The sequence below is a fragment of the Adiantum capillus-veneris genome, chromosome 20 (genome assembly GCF_014529385.1).
Source record: "Adiantum capillus-veneris isolate H3 chromosome 20, ASM1452938v2, whole genome shotgun sequence".
NCBI lineage: Eukaryota > Viridiplantae > Streptophyta > Polypodiopsida > Polypodiales > Pteridaceae > Adiantum > Adiantum capillus-veneris.
Window position 1 is genome coordinate 60,002,755 of NC_140950.1, and position 23,458 is coordinate 60,026,212.

The window sequence follows — 23,458 nt, forward strand, 5'->3', positions numbered from 1 at the left end:
ATGGTGACAGGTAAGAGATTCTTTCCTTGGGATTACAACGAAAACTGTAGCTGTAATGGAAGATCATCCAATGTACCAGCAGGATCCTTCTACATGCAGATGTAGTGGAACCTCATCCCAAAGGATGGACACATAAGATACAACACTAAGATATTATAGTGTAATGAGAAAAGATCAAATTTTTGATCTAAACGATTGTATTATCCATTAGATACGGAATGTTGTATTGGTGTATATGAAATGATTTATGACATCTTGTTTTAAAATATTGTTATTTAATATATTATCTAATACAATTGTCTAAGTGTGGTTCAAGTATGAGGGGATTTTTCATACTTAAACACACACACACAGTCATGTAACTTGTGAGTGGCATGCGGACAAGGTTGCTCAATGCTCTCTCTGGCATGCGGACAAGGGGTGTTTGAACCTTAAGAACACCATAATTAAGAAATGTAGGTTACGGCATGTCTCCAGGTTACGACAATTTTTTGTATCAGTGCTCTCATGTCTGTAGGTTACGGATGAGCTTTCTGAGCGCGTGATGCTGTAGTGCATATCTCTCTCTCTCTCTCTCTCTCACACACACACACACACACACACACACACACAAAATTGTGAAGTAGCACAATTCTCTCTCTCTCTCTCTCTCTCTATCTCTCTCTCTCTGCAGTTAAACATCCAGGTGTGTGTGTGTGTGTGTGTGTGTGTGTGTGTGTGTGTGTGTGTGCAACTGCAAAAGGAGAATCTAGAACTCTTTCTATACTCACAGAGAGTCGTCGAGGTCCATAGCAGGTCGAGTGCTTGCTAGAGAGAGAGAGAGAGAGAGAGAGAGAGAGAGAGAGAGAGAGGGGTGGGGAGGGACTCCTTGCCATTCCAGTCGGCAAGACACGAACATCACAAGCAGTGAAGACAACCGACGAAGACGAGCCACAAAGACGAGGTGAGGGCAATCGGCAAGCGATTAGCAAAGGTAGGAGGCGAGCTTGGGAGGCGGGACGAACGACAACCCTCAAGTAAGACTTTAAGGTTTTCTCGATGCATTATTTACATTCGCGTTTCATGTTTGCGTTTGCTTGCCGTTGAAAAAGGCAAATTACCAAAACACCCCTCTGATTTGTGGAAATTTCCAAAATGCCCTTCAAATTTTCAAAATTCCCAAATTTCTTTAAAAAAATAGGTTTTCATAGGAAGACTAATTGTCTTCTACTAGGTAGTTTGTGCCTTTTCAATTCTTAAGGTCAAAATGAAAAGTCATCATTGCCTTCTTCTGCGAGGTAATTTGTGCCTTTTCATTTCTTAATTATGGTGTTCTTAAGGTTCAAACACCCTCTGATTTATGAAAATTTCCACAATGCCCCTCAAATTTACAAAACTCCCAAAATACCCCTAGTTATGAGAGTGAATTTCTCCCAAAATTACATGCTAAGCACTCCAAAACGGATCTCAATTGTAAAAAAGGAATTAAGACTAGGATGCAGATCGAGTGCTTGAGAGAGAGAGAGAGAGACAGAGAGAGAGAGGTGGAAAGGAACTTCGCGAGCGGCAAAAAAGGCAATTGCCAAGCAACTAGCGAAGGCAAGCGGCAAGCGATGGCGGCGGGAGTGAGTGGATTTAGGGCGACGAACCCTGTCGTTAGATTTTAAGGTTTTCTCGATCATTTATATTTGCGTTTCGTGTTTGCGATTGCTCTAAACCGGTCTTTTTGCCATTGCATCTTCCTTTGGGTTTCGTGCGTGCGATCACCTTATGGTGTTCTTAAGGTCAACATGAAAAGGGAAAATTACCAAAACACCCCTCTAATTTGTGGAAATTCCCAAAATGCCCCTCAAATTTCCAAAATTCCCAAAATAACCCCGGTTGTGAGAGTGAATTTCTCCAAAAATTAGAAAATTTGTAGCTTTTCATAGGAAGACTAATTGTCTATCATACAAGATGCTAAAACTAGAATTTGAGTCATAATTGCCTTCTTCTACGAGGTAATTTGTGCCAAATTACATGCTAAGCACTCAAAAACGGATCTCAGTTGTCAAAAAGGAATTAAGACTAGGAAATCTTGAAGAAAATTTCCAAAATATCTCCAATATTTTGTCGTAAATTCCCAAAATGTCCTTCAAATTTTCCAACCAAAATACCCTTGGTTGAAAGAGTAAATTTCTCCAACGATTGTTTTTTTTGTAGCTTTTCATAAAAAGACTAATTGTCGATCATACAAGATGCTAAAACTAGAATTTGAGTTGGTTATGTACGCTTTGGAGATTCGTTATTTTTAGACATAAAACCCTTCTTATGCGAGCTAATTTGTGCCAAATTACATACTAAGCACTCAAAAACGGATCTCAATTGTCAGTAAGGAATTAAGACTAGGAAATCTTGAAGAAAATTACCAAAATGGATACAAGGGTATTTTTGAAATTTAAGGGGTATTTCGGGAATTTCCACAAATTAGAGGGGTATTTTGGTAATTTTTCCATATTAAAATTTGTTAGGCGGGAATACACTAAACCGATCTTTTAGGGTGACAATGTTTTTTCCCAAAGCACTGATGACGAAGGACACAATGAAATAGGGCAACCCTTTGCTATATTTGGAGATTTTTACATTGAAGAGTTTCATGCGTGCTATCACCTTATGGTGTTCTCAAGGTGAAAATTAAAATCTGAAGGTAAATATTAAAATTTGTTAGGTGGGATTACACTAAATCAATCTTTTAGAGCAACAATGCTTTTTCTCAAAGCACTGATGACAAAGGACACGATCAATCAAGGCAACCCTTCGCTATATTTGGAGATTATTTTACATTAAATTCCTCTAAGTTTCATGCATTATATCACCTTGGGGTGAAATTTAGAGATAAAACTCAAGATTCGTAGGTGGGATTGCACTAAAGTTAGGATACTTTTGTCCAAAACACGGGTGCTTTGAGTTTCATGGGTGCTATCACCTTTTGCGGGTGCTATCGCGTTGAGGTAAAATTTTAGAGGTGGATCTCGAAATTCATAAGTGGGAATTTCGACAAATTAGAGGGGTATTTTGGTAATTTCCCATATTAAAATTTGTTAGGCAGGAATACACGAAACCGATCTTTCAGGGTGACAATGATTTTTATCGAAGCAATGATGACATAGGGCACAATAAATTAGGGCAAACCTCCACTATATTTGACCACGAGCTACCTCTCTACACCTTTGCACCATAGTCTTCGGGGCCATTTGGACTACTACACCTACGTTCCATCATGTTGCCATGATGTCTAAATTGATTATACATATTGCACTGCTAAAAGAGGCCCAATGGAACCTCAACTGAACATCTCTGAGCATTAGGCAAGTGCATGATTCACGGTCATGAGAAAAGCCGCTCTATATTTTAAAAAAACACATGAAACATGCAATTCCTAGCCTTGTGAAGAGTAGGAGAGAGAGAGAGAGAGAGAGAGAGAGAGAGAGAGAGAGAGAGAAGAGGTAGAATGGAACCTCATCTCAACATCTCTTAACATCAAGCAAGTGCATGATTCACGCTCATGACAAAAGGGACTCTATATTTCTAAAAAACTACATGGGACATGCAATTCCTAGCCCTATGAAGTAGAGAGAGAGAGAGAGAGAGAGAGAGAGAGAGAGAGAGAGAGAGAGGTGTGGAGCAATCTAGAAACTTTGTGCCAAAAACTAGCCTACTAATATTTTTTTTTAAAAGGAAACCCAAGTAATTCCTCATACTACAGTCGCAAACGTAGAGCTCATTACCTCATTTGCGTTATTCTAAGAGATATTGCAGGAGACAAAGAAGGCCCCTTCACACGTCCACATGTCAATCAATTGGACTCTTCCTCTTAATCACGGGCAACGTAGCTGTAAAAAATGGAGAGGGAAATGGGAGAGCTAGCCTATTGCAACGGGCCGGCAATTCTGATAACCAATCTACCAAACTTCAAACTTCCTCTCCCACTTAATGTATGTAGCCATGATAAACACATTTTCTAGCACCATAGAGAGAGATAAAAGAGGCCAAATGTAACCTCATCTCATCATCCCCTACTATAAAAGGAATTCTGTATTTCCAAAAAACAAACCACACGGCACATGCAATTCCTAGCATTGTGAAGCATAGATAGATAGAGATAGAGATAGAGAGAGGGGGGGATATATATCTATATTTGTATATATAGAGATACATACATACATACATACACACACACACACACACACACACACACATATATATATATATATATATATATATATATATATATATATATATATATATATATATATATATATATGCGTGTGTGTGTGTGTATATGTGTGTGTGTATGTATCTATCTAGAGAGAGAGAGAGAGAGAGAGAGAGAGAGAGAGAGAGAGAGAGAGAGAGAGAGGCAGAGCGGTCAAGAAATTTTGTGCCAAAAACTAACCCCAACATTTGCTATTTCAAAGGAAACCCAAGTGATTCCTCATACTATAGTGGAAAACATAGAGCTCCTTACCTCATTTAGGTTGTTCTGAGAAATATTGCATGAGACAAGCAAGACCCCTTGAAACTCTTGCTCTTAGCATAGCAGTCAAAAATGGAGAGGGAGCTGGGAGAGCCAGTCTATTGCAACAGGTCAAGAAACTCCAATAATCAAACTTTAAGATTCCTCTTCTTCTTCATGCAGGTAGCCATGATGTATTGAGGGTATTTCATGCTTGCATTTGGTAGTAACTAAAATGATAAAACTTATACACTCATTATGAGCTTAGTGTTTTCTTTGTTGCTTGACAGAAGCATTTATGAGGACAAGGGACACATTTCTTTTTCTTTGTGAATCTCCAAGTCATTCCTCTCATGTGCGTGCACGCCAAAAGGTTGCATGAAATTATCGACGCCAACTCGCTATACAACGTACGGTATACTTGACAAGTAATGCCTTGCCATGCTTAACAAATGACCATGGTCGTGGTAGGAGTCCCTCCACAAATGTGGAGATTTCTATCCATGGTGATGTTACAATTCCACAAGTCCCTCTGCAAACAGTCATGCAAGGACAAGGACGAAGACAACACACTCTTTCATGTTTGGATGCGACAAGAAGATATCGTCGACAACGGGCAAGGCAACGTACCTCCAACATAAGAGAGCAGCGCCATCAACAGACACTTTTTCCTTCTCATAGACGCTCAAAATGAGGATTAGGTCCCGTATGTTCATGACACGTCACTTGGAGGAATTGCTTTGCATTCTACATGCTTATCCCTGTATACGAGGTGTTCACCCTTCCATGCTACCATTGATACATGTCTCATTGCCTACAGATCATACAGAAACCATGTCCTCTTCTGTGAGTTTTGTGATGCACGTCTTTGGCCGTTTGAAATGAAGAAGGAAGATACACCATCAATGGGAAAATATTGTTGCAAAGGTGGAAAAGTATCTTTCTTTCCTCTTGCAAGACCGCCAAATGCATTGGAGAGGCTACTCAATAACAATGATGCTTTGAGTAGGTCCTTCAAAAGAAACATTAGGAGTTACAATAGTGTGATGGAATTTGCATCTCTTGGAGCTACCATTGATGAGACATTGATGGGTAGTTCTGGTGCATATTGCCTTCGTTTACATGGCGGTGTGTACCATCAAATTGGTTCTTTGCTACCACACAAAGCAACGGTTCCAAAATTTGCACAGATATATGTATATGCTACTGAGCATGAGGTTCGGAATCGTATGAGTGCCTTGGATGGTTTGAATTTTTCCACTCTTGAAGCATTATCAATGATGATGCGATCATGTAATCCATATGCGAATGCCTTCTACAATGTTGGTAGAATGTTACGTGATAGTCCTGGTGTGGAGATCAAAATGACAATTTGTGAGAATAGAAATACTTCCAGGCAGTACTTGATATCTGTTGGCAATGAGGTTGCTGCAATTATGCCAGGTCAAGGGGATGTACAAACATTTGGCCATCGAGACATTGTGATACATTGTCAAAATGGAAGGCTGCAAAGGATTTCAAATCTACACAGGTCGTACATGCCACTATTGTATGTTCTTCTCTTTCAACGGGGAGAAGATGGATGGCATATCAAGCTTCCTTATGCTCATGTGCATGGACCTTTGGATGCCTTGGCTGGTCGACAATGTGTCACTCAAAGAGAGTATTATGCATATCGACTACAGGTTCGTACTGATACGGAGTCATGCTTGCTTCGTGGTGGTCGTTTACTTCAACAATTTATGGCTGATGCATATTGTGCCATTGAGGAATGTTGTCTTGCATGGGTCCGTACAAATCAGAACACGTTGAGGGCAAAATTGTATGCAGGGTTGGTTGACATGGTGCATTTGTCTGGGAGTGATGCTGTACTTGGACGATCTACAGGTCGAAGAATTGTCTTACCCTCATCTTTTATAGGCGGTCCTTGGCATGTACCATTGTATCAAGATGCAATGGAAATTGTGTGTGCAAAGGGAAAGCCACACCTATTTATCACATTCACATGTACCCTAAATGGCCAGAAATAAATGAGGCACTACTTCCAGGATAGGTTTCCTCTGATCGACCAGACATAACCACCAGGGTTTTCTTCTTGAGACACTCGAGCATGATGAAGTATATCTTAAAGAAAGATATTTTTGGGAAAGTGGTGGCTTACATGTCTGTCGTGGAGTTCCAAAAGAGAGGCTTGCCACATTCTCATACATTATTGATTTTAGATCCTCGATGTAAGCCTCAATCAACATTTGACTATGACAAGATGGTTTGTGCAGAGTTGCTAGATAAAAATCGATTTCCAGTGCTTCATGATATCATTGTTAGTTGTGACGTTCATGGACCATGTGGAGAGTTCAATATTTCATCTCCTTGCATGGTTGATGGCCGGTGTATTAGAAAATATCCATGTTCATTTTGTGAGCAAACAAGCATGGATAATAATGGCTACCCCATTTATGTGCGACAAAACAATGGCTTCACCGCCAAGGTTAGGGGTTCTACTATTGATAACCGATGGGTTGTGCCATATTATCCTATTTTTTCAACACTATTTAATGCGCATATGAATGTTGAGGTATGCTCTACAATTTCAGCTGTGAAGTATGTCCATAAGTACATCTACAAGGGGTATGATAGGGCAACTGTAAGATTCCATACATCGGTACGTGTCAAGTATGTCCATAAGTACATCTACAAGGGGTATGATAGGGCAACTGTAAGATTCCATACATCGGTACGTGATGCACAAAGGGAGAACATTGATGAGATAGACATGTACACAGATGGCCGCTATGTATCTGCATCTGAGGCTTGCTGGAAAATTTTGAATATCCTTTGCACAATGACGTACCAGTTGTATAGAGATTGAGTGTGTATGTTCCGGTTGGGCAAATGGTGACTTTTCGAGATAAGGATAGACTTAATGCTGTCTTGCAAAGGGACAATGCAGATAAGACCACTTTGACAGAGTGGTTCACATGCAACTTGGAGAATCCTGATGCAAATGATAGTTTGTACATTGATTTTCCTCAAAAGTGTGTGTGGAATTCGGGTTCCAAAAAATGGACAAAGAGACGTCGTGGGGACACTATTGGGCGGATGTATTTTGTGCAGCCCTCTGCAAGTGAACTATATTATGTCCATTTGCTTTTAACTATTTGTAAATGATGTAAATCATTTGAGGATCTACGCTCCGCAAATGGTGTATTGTTTCCAACATTCAAGGCAGCATGCATTGCAAGGGGCATCTTGGAAGATGATGGGGAATGGTTCGAATGCATGGAGGAAGCTTGCAGTACACATATAGGCTTGCAATCGAGACATTTGTTTGTGACCATTCTATTGTTTTGTGAACCCTCCTCCCCTCATCTCTTGTGGGAAAGATTTTGATGTTTTCTGTCTGAGGTCTACCAAGACATGTTGGAGATGAGATATGAGTCGTTAGATGGATGTACACAAGTTGCTGAAGGCTATGCGCTGAGAGATTTGCATAACATTCTTGGTACTTTTGGAAGAAGTCTAACTGAATTTCTTGGAATTCCAATGCCTGATGAGCGCTTTGTGACACGTGATGAAAATAGCTTGCTTTTCCAAGAGCAATGCCTTGACAGGATACAAGAACTATCCATGTCACGTGAAATGGAGCAGACTCTAAATGAAGACCAAAGAATTGCTTTTGAGGTAGTCTTGCATGGATTGACTATTGACGGTGGGGCTATTTTTTTCCTAGATGGCCCTGCAGGGACTGGGAAAACTTATTTGTATAATTGTTTGTTGCCACGCGTACGTGGAGAAGGAGAAGTTGCATTGGCCACACCATCTTATGGTATTTCAGCATTGCTATTGAAAAATGGATCTGCACATTCTAGATTCAAGATACCCTTGGACCTTGATAGTTGCAGCACATGCAATATCCCTGTTCAGGGTCAACTTTCTGAATTTCTTAGAATGTGCAAGTTGATTGTGTGGGATGAGGCTCCTATGATGCATCGATATGCCTTCGAAGCTTTGGACAGGTCTTTGCAAGATATCATGTGCTCAAGAAATCCATTTGGTGGAAAAGTGTTGCTTCTTGGGGGAGATTTCAGACAGATCTTACCAGTGTTGTTCCAGGGAGCATGTGCTGACATTGTTGATGCTACATTTTGTCGATCGCACTTATGGAATCATGTGACGATCCTTAAATTGGCACATAACATGCGTGTGGGAGGTGGTGATGTTGTAAATTCTACCTACAGAGAATGGCTTATGGATGTAGGAAATGGGACTTTGAAAATCTGTGATGAACAGATGATAGAAATCCCCCGTCACATGGTGCTTTCTTCATCTTCATTGGATGATTTGATAGGTTGCATCTATTCAAAAATTGATCTTCTTCTTGGATCCTGGCCATTGTGGCTCATGAAGATCTTCCTTTTTGGTTTCTATCTTAGTGGTCGTTTTGGTCTCCATGGTTTCACCTGAATCAGAATCCTCTTCAACGTCGTTCATATATACGGGGTCGTCACCAGTCCCTATGTTGGTCTTTGAACTGGGGTCTAACTTCGCTACTTTTTGTGATCTCTTCCTTCATGTTTTCTTCTTTTTCTGAGATTGGGCAATTGATGCCATGTCTCTTTCCTCAGTAATATAATTTTGTTTTTGAGCATCGATCGTGTGAGTACGTTTACTGGTACCACATGTGTACTTTGTGATGGCTCCTCGGTAACCTCAATCAAGCTTAATGGAGTAATCTTCGGTGCATTTGGATTATTTGGACATTGGACAATCAAATGATCTATGTCACATCGATTACACATGAGTATCGGCATTGTAGATGTGCTCACTTGATTGGTTTGCATTAGTGTGGCGTTCTTTTGTAGCCTAATAGGACACTCGGCCACACGATGCGGACATCCACACTCATAGAATTGAAGAGGTGGTCTCTTAGCAGTGTAATTGATATTTTGGCCTCTTGCCTCAAGAGCAGCTGCTTGATAGACAGGTTTGACTTGTCCCCAATAGTCCTCCATGTAGTATTGTGGACTTTCTTCAAGCACATCCATCCCATAGGCAATATTAGGATCTATATCTTCCTTACATCCTTCCAAACAAGCAATAGATGACTCACAACCCACTTGATTCACAGAAGTGATTCTCGGATGTGGTGGTTGCGGTCCTAGCACTGGAGGTGGTGAGGGTGTTGTTTGAACAATATTTTGGGCCCTAAGGACCATGTGTTGTGCTGTTTGTTCAAGGGGTGGGGCAGGCATCAATGCATGCACTCGAGGTGTGTCTCTCCATGCTAAGGTTGGTCTATTGGCCATCGCGCGCTTAAATACTATGCAATCCTTAGCTTGATGACCATACCTCCCACAGGCATTGCAGTTCCCATTGAATTTTACTCTAAAAGTAGGGCATTCACTGGTATTATGCGGTCCATAGCATATGGAGCACCATTGTTACTCCCTTCTTGGATACATATGATTGTTTTGTGAAGCACGATTGTCTCTAAGACTCTCTTGAATAGCCTTGGTGAGATCTGCTAAGGTCATCTCAGATATCTTTGGCTCCTTAGCAATAGGCATTAGGCTCATTGGCTGACGCCCCGATGCTTGTGAGCTAATAGATTTAGGCTCAAGAGACACTCTTTCTCCTTGAATCATTAAATTATCCTCCGATTGGATCGCATTGGTGGTGGCTGCTTCCCAAGTGGTGATACCTCTAATGACTAGACCATTGTAGATATCCTCATGTCGTAATCCCCTAATGAATCTATCAAGCAATTGATTATTATTGAAGCGCTCATTTGGCTTACAACAAGAATTCAAATGCTTCAAGCGACTAATAAAGTCTCTCACTGACTCTCCTTCCTCTCGTTGGGCTTTCTGGAGCTGAGAGGCTACACCCCAAAGTACTCCCTCTCGTATGTATTCTTTCAAGAACAATCTCCTAAGAGTAGGGTTAATTGTTTTTTCTTCCACCCTTAGGGTTCTATACCAATCCCCTACCTTCCCACTTAAGGTTAGGCTTAAAGCATTACTCTTATGCATGTCATTGTGTTCTCCTAGAGAATCGCATATTTGTTCAAACACTTCGATATGCTTTCTCACATCCCCGTCTCCACTAAATTTTTGTGTGAGCTTGGCTATTTGTACTGCTTTACTTCTAGGTTCTCTATAAGGCGTGTTACATATATTGAGCAAATGTTGCCAAGTCACCTAAGTGAGCAGGAACCGTGGGTGAAGGCGCTCCAGAGACTACATGTGGAGTAGGTATTGGCATTGGGCTTGGCACATAGGAAGCCCTTGGGTTTGGTACGGTGTTGTGCCATGTGGTGGCCCAAAGTTCATATGTGTGGCCCTAGGCATAGCAGACATCGGATGTGACATGCTAATGCTAGCCGGTATAGTCCCATGGAAATAAGAGCTTTGGTGTCGTGTTTGTGGAGCATATGTAGTTGAAACAATGGGAGGGGTAGGGACTACATGAGTACGAGGACCTATAGGTATATACTATTGGTACACACTTGTAGGTACTGTCTACCATGTAGTGGTGCTTTACTAACAAATGAGGTCCATGGTGTGTTTCTTGGCATGCCCATCATTGGGGTAGGCATGGTAGCCGTGGTGTCATCAAGGGAAAGATGAGCTAGACTTGGAAAGGTAAAGCTATCACTTGTGGGCTCAGATTGCACTGAGACCCCTGGCGAAACAACATATGGAGGATCCATCGGACTTACCGAGGGAGTCTCCATTTGCGATAAGGTTGGTTGTTTAGCCTTCCCTGTATCCAAGAATCTCATGAGATTCGTTGAAGGCATGTGGATCCCCTTGTTTTGTCTCTCTAGCTCAATGACTCTCTGGATGACCTCACAAACTCTTGTTGTTGATCCTCCACACTAGTAGCACCCATTGTGGATTGTAGGACATCTAACCAACCCACATGATAGGTGTGGCCTGTGTAGAGGTCAGTTAGAGTTTTTGTTTGTAGTTTGTATTCCCAGTTCTCATTTAAGAACGCTCCATCTAGGATTGAGGTGCTAGGGGTGTCCTTTGAGCTAGATGCAATGTTGCTTTCTAGGGGTTGTCCCTTAGCAGTTGCTAAGTCAAGAGCACTCGATTGCTCTCCTAGCAAGGATATTGACATAGGGGCTTTCGCTTTTAACTCTCTTTGTTGCTCCACCTTGCGTAAGCTCTCAATTTCCTTTTCCCTATCCGCAATGATATATCGCTCAACCTCTTGCACTTTGGCAAGGCTTCTACCATCAGGTAATATGAACTTGGAGGACTATAGCTCTGAAGAGTCAGGGGATGCAGTGAATGGAGTATTCACATGCACACTCTCTAAGGACATAGGGTCTACGTTGGTCATGAATGAAAAATTTACCTCCCCACCCCCCTCATTTACATCATTAGCTCCATGTTTGGAGCGAGTGGCTCTACTAAAGGTTTCCTTCAAGTGGCTAAGCACGCTCGGGCCGGATCGTGGACCCATGGCCTGCATGTCTTGGCTTGAGCTATCAGGATTAGGCATTGGGTAACCCTCCATGATAGCGTAGTCAGAGGAAGAGTCACTAGCCCCTATCTTTGGGTCTTGGTTGTACTACCTTGACTCCCCGCCGAGGGCCCGGAACCTAAGGTAGGTGGATAATGAGAACTCGGGTAAATCGAAATTCTCTCTAGTTGCTCCGTCTCTAGCACACGACCAGAGCGCAGATGCATGTGCCTTTGGCACCCTACAAGCGTCAACGAATAACCTCGAAGGTTAACCGCTTACTTTTTTAGTCGTCCGTTTTCACTCGTTTTTTAATGTTTTTTAATGATCAATTTCTTTATTAAAGTGTGTGATAGCTCGAAATGAGCGTATCACTCAGAGGGTCGTGGTGTGCTTTACAGCACAACGTTCGGTTACCCGAAGTTCTGTTGGTCCTAAAAAAAGTCAACTTTTAGCTACGTGTGAGGCTAAAATTACATAATTTTAAAGAGCGACTGAGGCCTGAGCCTGAGCGTGAGATTGGGCTTGGGTCTAGGTTGGATCTGGGAGATATTCCCGATCCCGATCCTACTTTTTTTTTGGGGTATAAGGTCTCCGCGGCCGCGCTGTGCGCGCGAGCACACACACACTCTACCTACCTACTTACAACTAATACACCTATTGTTACACACTAACACACTTCATTAGCTCTAACAGATCTACTTCCTACTTACTTTACTTTACACAAAACTAACATTATGGATCTTTAACCTTAATACTAACACCTTATCACAGAGAAAACACAGTACCTTTCAAAACCTCATTAACAAAGAAATACACAGCAGCAAAACAAACTCCTTCTTCTCAACACACACATCTTCCTTCCCTACCTTTTCTACAATTGAAATTGCACCAGAAAGAAGCACAGAGTGCCATTCAAGCTTAGTGTATGGCATTCCCCGGCAACGGCGCCAAAACTGTGCGTGTCTATCGCATATGTCAATGCAAGGAACTTGCCAATACACTGTGTGCGAGTCACAACTGGCTCCAAGCACGCAACTAGCTAAAACTAGTAAGCTCAAAGATGGCGATGGTGTGTCACTCATCGCTCTACGCTTGCTGTCGTGGAGGATTCCTCGCCGTGAAGAAGAAGGAGACGCCGCTGCACCGTTCTCAACAGCTTCGCCGTCGCCGTGCCATCGTCGCAATGCTCGATCGCACACAGACTCTCTCTCTCTCACGCACACACACACACACACAAGGAGATGATGAAGAAGAAGATGGAGATGGAGCAAGAGCACTCTTCAATTGCACAAATGAGAGAATGAGTGAATTTTAGGTTTAGTTGACTTTTATATGAGCTCGCCCCATTCACACTTGGGCGCCCATGCTTAGCCAACTAATCCCTTGAATGTTCCAGTTAGAGTGCGCCTCTCATTGGCGATCACTCTTACCTTTTTCCTATTGGACCGACGAGCCCGGTACCTGACTCTACCAAATAAATAATACGACGTCCGTCTTAGGTGATAGGAATGTGTGTGAGGGTTAACAGACAACGTGTATATAGTACATCGATTTTCATTATCACCAATACCAATGTGTTTTTTCTATAATAATGAGGAGTTGGTAGCGCATAAAACTTCTCAAGGAAGCCATCCACGGACCGATGCCATGAGATAAGCAGGTGCGTCATATGGCATCCAGTGGCGTCAGCTCGGGGGGTTCACTATGTGTAAAACTACCATATCACGTGAGTTCAAGACATGTTTGTAAAACCCCTTATCTGTGAATTTTCTTAAGAATATAATGTACCTTTTTCTTTTAAATCTATAAGTTTTTTTCGAATTTGAAAAAATAATGCCCTTTTGTATATATATTTTTGTAAGTTTCAAGAACTTTAAATACCCTTCTGTTGAACTCACGTGATAGGTTACATTTTTATTAGGTGACCTCCCCGGGGGCGTCAGGAGGTCGAATGGGCTCAAAACTTGCACGTGGATAAGTACGGACACAACGTGGGTGTTTTTTTGTGATAATTATGCAAAAGGGTCATCATGAGAACTGTATTTGGGGGCCACTTCACGTGATTGCGGGATGAATTATTGGAAAAAGTTGAGTGCCAAGTGTGCGGATGGATGTAGAAGGGTGACAAAAATGCACTGCGTGCCCATTTTTTGGCCTGTTCGGGGCCCGTTTGAGGTCAATCAAAAGGCCAAAGGTGCCCAAGGGATAAAGTAAAGTGTGGATAGTGAAAAAACTGAGGGAAGACCATAAAAAACGTGAAGAGAGGAGGAAGAACAGCTGCAACTAAGTTTTAACTGTTTTTGGAGCCTGTTTTGGCCATAAACTGCTCATCCGAGGTCGGATTTGAGCACTTTGATATTGTAGACTGGGGTTTTTGGCCTCTTTGAACGCAATGGTTCTATTCATTTTTCCAAATTCCTCACTTTTTCCTACTTTTTTGGTTGTGTAAGTTTCTCCGATGAGCGAAGTCTCTGCTCCAATTTGTGATTGTATCTGGTATATTTCATCCATATTGTGTGGGCTATTTGCCCCATTGGTGTTGGCCCAAGCTCAATTGTATCTAATCATAAAAAATATTCCTCTTTTGAGATGAGTTTTTTGGGTGTGTGTGTGTGTCTCTGTGTTGAGTGGGTAAAGGGATAGTCTCTCTCCTCTCACTCCATCGGTGTGTTCCCTGTCTCGGCCAGGTGGGTTGTGTAAGCTGAGTGGTGCCCCATAGTGTGTGTGTGTATCATCCCAAGAGTGTGTGCCACGTGATTATAAAGGCGTTGTGTGTGTTTCCATCCCGCTTACAACGGGCACCCTCCTAGTTGGCCACCTCGTCATAAAGCCACAAATTTTGTACTCCCATTATTTTTCCAAGAAAAGACTTGTAAATAAGAGGAACTCTCATTTTTGTACCGAGTGATCATTGAGCCCAACTTTTGTACAATCTGAGTTATAATGATTAATTTTGAGTGTAAGCCTTGTAAGCTGACCATTGGCCAAAAGAAGCCCTAGGTATAAAGCCTAATTTTGTAAGTTTGAACACAACACTTATCATTATCAAAGGTTTCTAGAGGTTTTGAAGTGCAAGACTCAGAGCAGTTACTCTCGCGCGACTTGTAAATTATTTTTCTTGAGCTCTAGTAATCCAAATTCATTTTCAACAACTGCATTGTATTGTGTTCTTTAATTTAGGTGTAATCATTCTCAATTTTGTTGTGCTTCATGACAGCTTGTTTGCGAGCTAAATCTGCTATTTTAAGTACATTAAGGGGTTTTTAAAATTGTTTCAACCATAGTTAGTGTTCCTAGATTCTTTGGCGACCTTTTTGGATAGTTCTGTTGCAGTTTTCAAGATCTTGATGATGATGGATCGTGATTTTGGTACCATGCTAGATTGCAACCAAACTTGGTAGGATAGTGCCCCTAGACATCTTAGACCTTGTCCTAAGGTTTCATTGCATTTGGACTTCATTTGAGTGCCGAAATGGCATGGTGACCGAGAGACATGGGATAGGACATAGTCAAATTGCGTGAGAGGGGAGTGACAGATTTGCTAGTGCTTTAGATAGCTTTGTTCCGTAGGTTCACTTTTTGAGGTTGACACCCTCAAAGAGTCTTCGTGCCACATCCGAGTCTACTTCTCTGCATATTGACATTATGTTAGTGCGAGACAAATATGCTTCAGGTGTCCGATTGCAGCGACCCGCTAACAATTGGTATTAAAATGAAGCATGCTTTATGTGATTATAACCATTCACCTTATTTTCCAATCATTTCTTGAAGGTCTACATTAATCTTTACATCTATATTCCAACACGGGTGGAGAAAGTTGTTAAAAATAAGAACTTCCTATTTGTGATCAAAATGACATGGTGATATTATTTTACATGGAGACCCCCTCTGCTAGGGTCGTGAAGACCTTACATCCTCTGCAACGTGAAAATTTTGAGATTTTCTCATCTCAGGTGGTATGTGTGGATAATCTTTGAGGAGAGAAGTTTTGTCTTTTTACGTTGCATCTTCTTGAGGAAAGCCTTTCCACTTGACTAGGTGCTTGATGATGCTTCTACTTCTAGGATTCCTTTTTTAAATTTCTAGAAGATATTCAAGTTGAAGTTCAAGGACTCCTTAGGTTGGAACAACTATTTTTTCAATATCCAAGAGTTGATCGGGGTTAGGAACATCATATGGTTTTAGTAGACTAACATGAAAGACATCATGAATTTTAAGGCTAGAGAAAAATTTGATTTTGTAAGCTTGATCACTTACTACTTTGACAATATCATAAGATCCACAATATCTTGGGTTGAGATTATTGTACTTTTCAAAGGATAGGTTTCTTTTCTTAGGTTTGACTCAAAGGAATACTTTGTCTTCTTCTTTGAAGGTTCGGTCTAATATCCTTTTATATGCATAATGTTTTTGTCTATCATGAGTAGCTTAAATATTCTCAAGAATAGCATTGGTCTAAGCTTCCATCCCTTTGAGAATTTTCTTTGAGGCTTCTGCCTTAATAGTAGGGTACGAGAAGTTTATCTGGATAGTGTTTGTGTTTGTCCTAAGTAGCTGGAATATCCTTAAGAATAGCTTTGGTCTGGGCTTCCATGTCTTAGAGCATTTGCTTTGAAGCTTCTACTTGAATAGTAGGGTATGAGAAGTTTAACAAAGCTAAACATTCTTGAACATAAAGAGATTTAAATGGTGACATGCCTATGCTTCTAAGATGAATGAATGTTGGAGCTAAAGGAAGATGTGCCTTTGCCCTGGGCCAGACGTTCAATGTGTGGTCGCCCCACTGACTGCACTAACCCTTATCCTTCATATACACAAAGACTAGGAGATAGAGTAGCTTGCTCTATTCTCCACCTACACACAGTGTTGCTGCGTCTCCCCCTTCCTGCTCCACACATGCACACACTGAGCACCTCACAATTGGTATTAGAGGAAAGGCTATGGTGGCTTCTACCTTCTCCATGCATGCACAAGCTTCTTTCACAACCTTAGCTTTGCATTAGTTAAGGTTTGTGAATTTGAATTTAACATTGTGCAATTGAAAGTCTACATATTGTGTGGGGCTACAATCACTAAAAATCAAGTAGAGCTCTTGGATAGAGAAAGAGCTCATGGGAAGTAAGCAGCTCATGGGTGAGTAAAGCATTGCATTATTAGTAGGCATGCCTGAAGGGGGGTTGTAGTGCTAGATTTGGAAAACAAGCAGTGTTGGTTGTGTGTGTACACACAACCAGCACGTGGGCACACGCACACACACACACACACACACACACACACACACACACACACACACACATTGCAACAATAGAGAGCATTGGGCAAAAAATTGAAAGTTTGGAGATAGCATTAAAATCATCTTTTAACATTGGTAGAATAGAGCTTTTTCTCTGTAGCATAGAGACAAAGTCTTAGGTGCTAAAAGAAAACATTTAAAATTGTTTTTTAACATTGGCAAAGTAGAGTTTCTTCTTTGCACCACAGAGACAAAGGCTTAGAAGACAATGCTTTTCATTTTTTTATAAACGTAGCACTAATGATTTTTTTTGAAAGGTAATGATGGTGCTTTTGTAGCTAAATAATAGAGGAGAGAGAGAGAGAGAGAGAGAGAGAGAGAGAGAGAGAGAGAGAGATTTTATTATCGTCCTCGGAGGTCAAATATGACCTATGGGACCAAAGTTACATGTGATGTAGTATGTGTATGGCTGACGAGTGACTCTCAATGCTCCAAAAGCACCATCCAATGAGTGACTCTCAATGCTCCAAAAGCACCATATTGCCCCCAACATGTGATGTAGTATGTGTATGGCTGATGAGTAACTCTCAATGCTCCACGCTTCATACATTACACCACCCATATTGCCCCCAACATGTAACTTTAGCTACAAAAGCACCATCATTACCTTTCAAAAAAAATCATTAGTGTAATGTATGAAGCATGGCCCACTGGATTTCTCCCAAGCCGTAATACATTGGCGTTGTAGAAAAGCTTCATTCACTTGGGAGTCAATTGAAGCATCATGTAGCAAGTGTAATGCATCCCATCTCCCAAATCACTTCTTTATGTCTTGCATCCATCCCGTGCTGAAGATCTTGCTTTTATGCGTCTTTTGAACTTTTTTGCTTGCTTCTCATGCAATTGTAGGAAGTCGATGTGAGGGGTTTTGACGCATCTTTATCATGTACTCCACAACCCTTTCCATGCCCATAACCTCAATTGGAAGACATCCCGACTCAAGAAGTAGGAGCATATATGGTGTTTGTGTCTTCACTTGGAGAAAGTTTGTAAGAAAACACTTTTGAACATTCTCAAACTCATTCCAAGTAGACTTTAAGATGCTCCCACCCCACACTTCAACTCCATAAAGAAGAACCGGTGTCACCAATGCATCAAAATATACTTCTTGAGAACCCAACACTTGATGTTTCCCGCATTACACATGTTCTCAAATGCATACTATGCTCTCTTTCCCGCTTCCAAACGACGCATAGCACATTCATGCCAGTTGTGATTTGATGGAACCTCAAGGCCAAGGTACTTAAAGCTCTCAACAACTTCAAGTGTCTCATTGTTGTACACAATGCATGGATTCTCCTTATGGTTGGTTTTCACAATCATAACCTTTGTTTTGGATTCATTCACAATCAGCCCACTATGCAAGAAAAATTTCTCAAGAACAAACATTAGCTTTTGTGCATCTTCTAAAGTGTGTGCTAGAAGCACTACATCATCCGCATACAACAAAAGCATGATTACTGCATGACTTGTTCAATGCCTTCTTCTTGCATAAAGTCAAGTACCATTTGTTCCAATTGATCGATGCATAGACCAAACAAAGTTGGTGACAATGAACATCCTTGTTTAACCCCCATACTGCTTACAAAAATTTCTGAAATTTCTCTTCCCATGCACAATTGACAAATCACCTTCTCATAGATTCGAGAAGCCGCAAGCATAAACTCACTTGGCACTTGGAGTTCTTCCATCCTTCTGCACAAATTGTTACATGGAATCATATCAAAGGCTTTCTTAAAGTCCACAAAACAACAATACAATCGCTTGCCTTTCAACCGACTTTCCTCCATGAGAATGCGAAGAGTGACAAGATGATCAATGGTGCTATGGCATCGACAAAAATCCGCTTGTCCCTTTGCACGTTTGTCATTATCTTCAGCCCAATCACTCAATTTCATCTCCATTATGCATCCAAATAACTTTTCCATAAGAGACCCAATCATTATAGTCCGGTAGTTGTTTACATTCTTTACATCCCCTCCTTTATGCAAAGGCTTAACCCAATTAGTACTCCAATCATAAAGCATACCATGTTGAAGTGCAAGGTTGAACATATCACATATCCACTCATGGGTAAAATCTCCGTCTATTTGATCATCTCTGGCTTGATAGCTTGAAGATCTCTCGCTCTGCGAGTGGCCAACTTTTTAAGCCCACCGTATACATTCTCAATAGTAAAAAAAGAGGGCATACATGGGAGTGAACCATAAAATGGCATTTTTTCAGCATTTGCTTGCTCATATAATTGCCTACAATGTGTGTACATATCCACAAGACTCAAGTTACCAAAATTCTCAACCCGCTTGTCCCTCAAGTTTCTTCAAAATCTTCCACATGCATGTGTCTTTTCTTGGACTTGAAAAGTTGTTGCTTTACTTCCCATCTTCTTCTCTTCTTTTGAATCAATGCCTTGTATGTATGCAAATGACTTTGATAGTTGTCTTTGTCCATAGTTGCATCAAGATTTATCAAGGACTTTTGAGCATTTTGACATTCTTTGTCAAACCACCTTTTGCGTGATCTATCTTTGTTCATACCATGGAGATACTTTATAGCAAAGCATTCTTCGGCATAAGAATAAATACCTTTTTTGAAATATTCCCATTGAGTTTCCAATGGTGCATCATATTGAAGTTTCTTCATCCATAATTTTTGCTCAACCATTTCAATGTACGTTGGTGTCCGTTTGAAATCCATACATAGTGATAATTTCTCTTTCCTTTGATTGAGATTATCATGCTTAGTTGCTTCTACACATGAAAGGTAAATACATAAGGTGCCATGGTCGGATTTTGGGGTCCATTGGCCAAACATAAAACTCTTTATGCGATACATGATGGCTTCGGAACACTGTCCCCATTATTTCTCCTACATGTAAATCCATTGGTTCCACTTTACAAAGATACACCATTGGCAATGAGCATACCCGTGCTATTACACATGTGTAAAAGTAACTTTCCATAGTGATTCGGCTCTTTCTCATCCATTGAAGAACGATCATACAAGTGAACTTCCTCCAACTCCCTTGAAATGTATGGCATATCAAATTGTTGAGTATCATGTTGCAATATTTTTGTGTGAGCATTCATAGCCCCAAATACAATAACATCACCTTCACCTTTGAAATAAGCAATGTCCTCTTCTAAATAAAAAAATGGATGATCTCTATCCATGCAAGCATAAAAGGAGGAATCATGATGAGGAATGTAGCAACCGGCTACAAAAATTGGTGCTCTTTTGGTGTCATAATTTTCAGCCATACATAACGTTTGTACTTGTCATCTTTCACAATTGATACAAAATCTTCCAATCCTTTCTTAACCATACATGCTACCCCTCCTTGTCCCCTTCGTTGATTAAGATTATTTGACCACATCAATGAATGTACATTGTAATTCTCCAAGCCGTTAATCCTTTGTGTATCATGCTCCCAAGTTTCAACAAGAAGTACAACATTGGCTTTGCTTGTTAGTTCATCAATGCCAACCCCCGTATTCCATGGGTATCCGTTACAATTCCAAAAGCATATTTTCAATTGTAACTCGGTCTCATAGGTCACGCATCCCTATTTGCTCGAGGGACTGGCCTCCTCCTTGGGCACACTTTCTTCATGAGAGATCTCCTTGTTTTTCTTATTCTTTTTCTCATATGCCTTGCGACGCATATTTTGTTGCTTAATAGTGTGATCTTCACATATAAAAAATTTTGTATCCCTCAAATAGATCCAACTATTATCAAGGATAATCGTTTGCTTGGTCTCATCCGGCATGGTGCATACAATTGGCCGTTCTCCCGAGCGAGGAGCTCCTTGCTTCCCCACACTATGTGCTCCATAGACCATAACTCCGGGCATGCCAAAGTGGGTTTTGAAGAAATCTTCGATAACAATGGCAAGAGAAGGAGGTGTCTCTAGCTTCTCTTCGGAAATTCCACGAATAACAATGTTCTTGGAACGTCGCTCCCGTTCTTTCAACTCCTCCACATCCACATTCTCAACATTCTTTTTTTGAACCATATCTTGCATGAGTGAGGAATTAGAAACCACATTGCTACCACATACATCAGCCCAATACTTGTTTATGCATACATTTTTCATGTGGCATACATCCCGGCTCATGGTGTCAAATTTCTCCTCTTTCAATACATGGTCATGCTCTACTTTGCTCATCCGCTCCTTCAAAGCATTCAAGTCCACAAGAGAGCGTTTACATTCCTTGGATTCCTCTTCAAGTTTCATCAAACGTGTTGTTTGAATCTCAAGTGTACTCTTGAGATTCTCATTCTCAACCACAAGTACCCTTAGTGTGCCATTCTCCATTGCAAGTGCTCGTAAGTCTTCGCCTTGTTTGTTTACGGTCTCTTGCAATGATCCCAAGTATGCCACGATCATGGTTTCCAATGTCATTGGTTGGGTGTTTGTGTTACTATCTCCATACTTAGGACATTTTGGATCATTTTCCACAATGGTTGTGGACCTTGTTGAAGAAGAAGAACCCTTGCGAGTGCCATACACTAGTTTGTCCCTACAACCTAGGTACAAACCCGCAGTGACTAACTTTCATTCTAGGCACCAACCCGCAAGATGTGAGCACTCATATACACTGCTTTAGCGTCCACTCTACTAAGCTCTCCTCCCTAGATGTCAAAGGAAGTTTTGACTATATCAGTATAGAATTTCAGATGAAGAAGGTTCGAGAGGTTTTCTGCTAAACGCTGATTGGAGACAAGGCGGTGTGATGGCAAGCGTTGGTGGATTTTTTTTTTTTTTTTGACACAACCCATTTCTATTGTTAACATGCACTGTCATGCAAAGTGTTTTGTAAAGGCGACAATTATTAGCCCCATGGGTCAAGTTTAGTCTATTTTGGAGTCTTTTTCAATTTTGAGTGATTTTATTGAGTTTTTAAATTTTTTGTTAAAGTTTAAGTACTATATAAGTCAAAACTCACAACTTAAAGTTCATTTCTTGTTTGCACACTTTAAAAGATCCTCTTGAGCCCAAACGTACACGCACTCATATCTTGCACAACATGGACGATACACAAGAGCACACCACCATGCACAACCATGACACCACCACCACTGACAACACTGAAAATCCGCAACCAGCACCTCATACAGAATCCACCGCTTCAAATCCACATCCTCAACCACAAGTGGATAACCCAACACAACAACCAGCTCCAAACACCCAATCGCTCCCCCCAACCTTCGACTACAGAGGATCAGAACACCATGCGATAGATTTTTGGTGATCTCCAACCACTACATCATACAAATCGCACACCTCTGCTGAATCTCGGACCATTCGCAGATCTAAACAGACCAACACAAAAAACAATACCTGGAGCTCAAGCAATAGAAGCATCTAGAGCTCAAGCAACGGCAACGCCTGAAGCTCAAGCAAAAACTGCACCTAAAGCTCAAGCAACTGCTACTATGCTGTAAAAATTCCCCCCGTGGGTAATACCAGGTGATCCTATTTCAATAGCATGAGATGCCAAGAGGAGGAAGAGAATGAGAGAGTTAGAAAAGAAAGAGACAAATGATAGAGAAGCACAGAGATTACATGAAGAACAAAGAAGTTAGAGAAAGCAAGAAGAATGGTAGATAGCCGAGGCTGAGAGAGCCCACTTGGCTAATTTACAAGCAGGAGCAGAGGCAGAGAGGAGAGTGGAAGAGGATAGAGCTCAGGCCGCCCAACAAGCAAAGGTTGGGAGCTCCAGACCTTCAAAAATTCCTCAGAGAGAAAAACAATGTGCGAAAAAGAAAAAGGACAAGCTCACACCTGAAGAGCAAGAAGCGCAAGAAGAGAGGAGGAAAAAGTATAAAAATGACCCTCCTCAATGGGCCAGACAATTGTCTCCTCCACCACCGCCAACAGCACAGAAGAAACGACGATGGAAGTCTGGCACAATTGCTCTACATGAGATCCAAAAATATCAAGAGAGCATCGATCCAATAATATCAAAGGTATCTTTCTCTTGGGTGGTAAGAGAAATAATGGTCGAATATTCAGATTCTATTACACGTATCCAGCGTGCAACTCTATTGGCCTTACAGGATGCTATCGGAGGACATTTTAGTGCAGTTATTCCAAGATGGTGTACCTTGTATGGTGCATGCTAAGTGAGTTACTCTAAAAAATACAGATCTAGCTCTAGCGATCAATCTGAGGAATGAAGGGTGTCTCCATAAGAATTAGTTTCCCC

General features: G+C 41.1%; 3 protein-coding genes across 3 annotated transcripts in view; all 3 read left to right on the forward strand.

The window, feature by feature from the left end:
* Window positions 1-5,355: 5,355 nt before the first annotated feature.
* Window positions 5,356-6,504, forward strand: LOC147432581 (uncharacterized). The gene has a single exon (XM_086491960.1). It carries the CDS (start codon window positions 5,356-5,358, stop codon window positions 6,502-6,504), a length of 1,149 nt encoding a protein of 382 aa, XP_086348086.1.
* An 80-nt stretch (window positions 6,505-6,584) lies between these two features.
* Window positions 6,585-7,343, forward strand: LOC147432582 (uncharacterized). Its single transcript, XM_086491962.1, has one exon. The coding sequence runs from the start codon at window positions 6,585-6,587 to the stop codon at window positions 7,341-7,343; it is 759 nt and encodes a 252-aa protein (XP_086348088.1).
* A 548-nt stretch (window positions 7,344-7,891) lies between these two features.
* The window catches only part of LOC147432583 (uncharacterized), a 135,522-nt gene continuing 119,955 nt past the window's right edge, over window positions 7,892-23,458 (forward strand). The window contains exon 1 of the mRNA XM_086491963.1: window positions 7,892-8,822. Coding sequence (XP_086348089.1) covers window positions 7,892-8,822 — 931 coding nt within the window. The remainder of the gene's footprint in view (window positions 8,823-23,458) is intronic.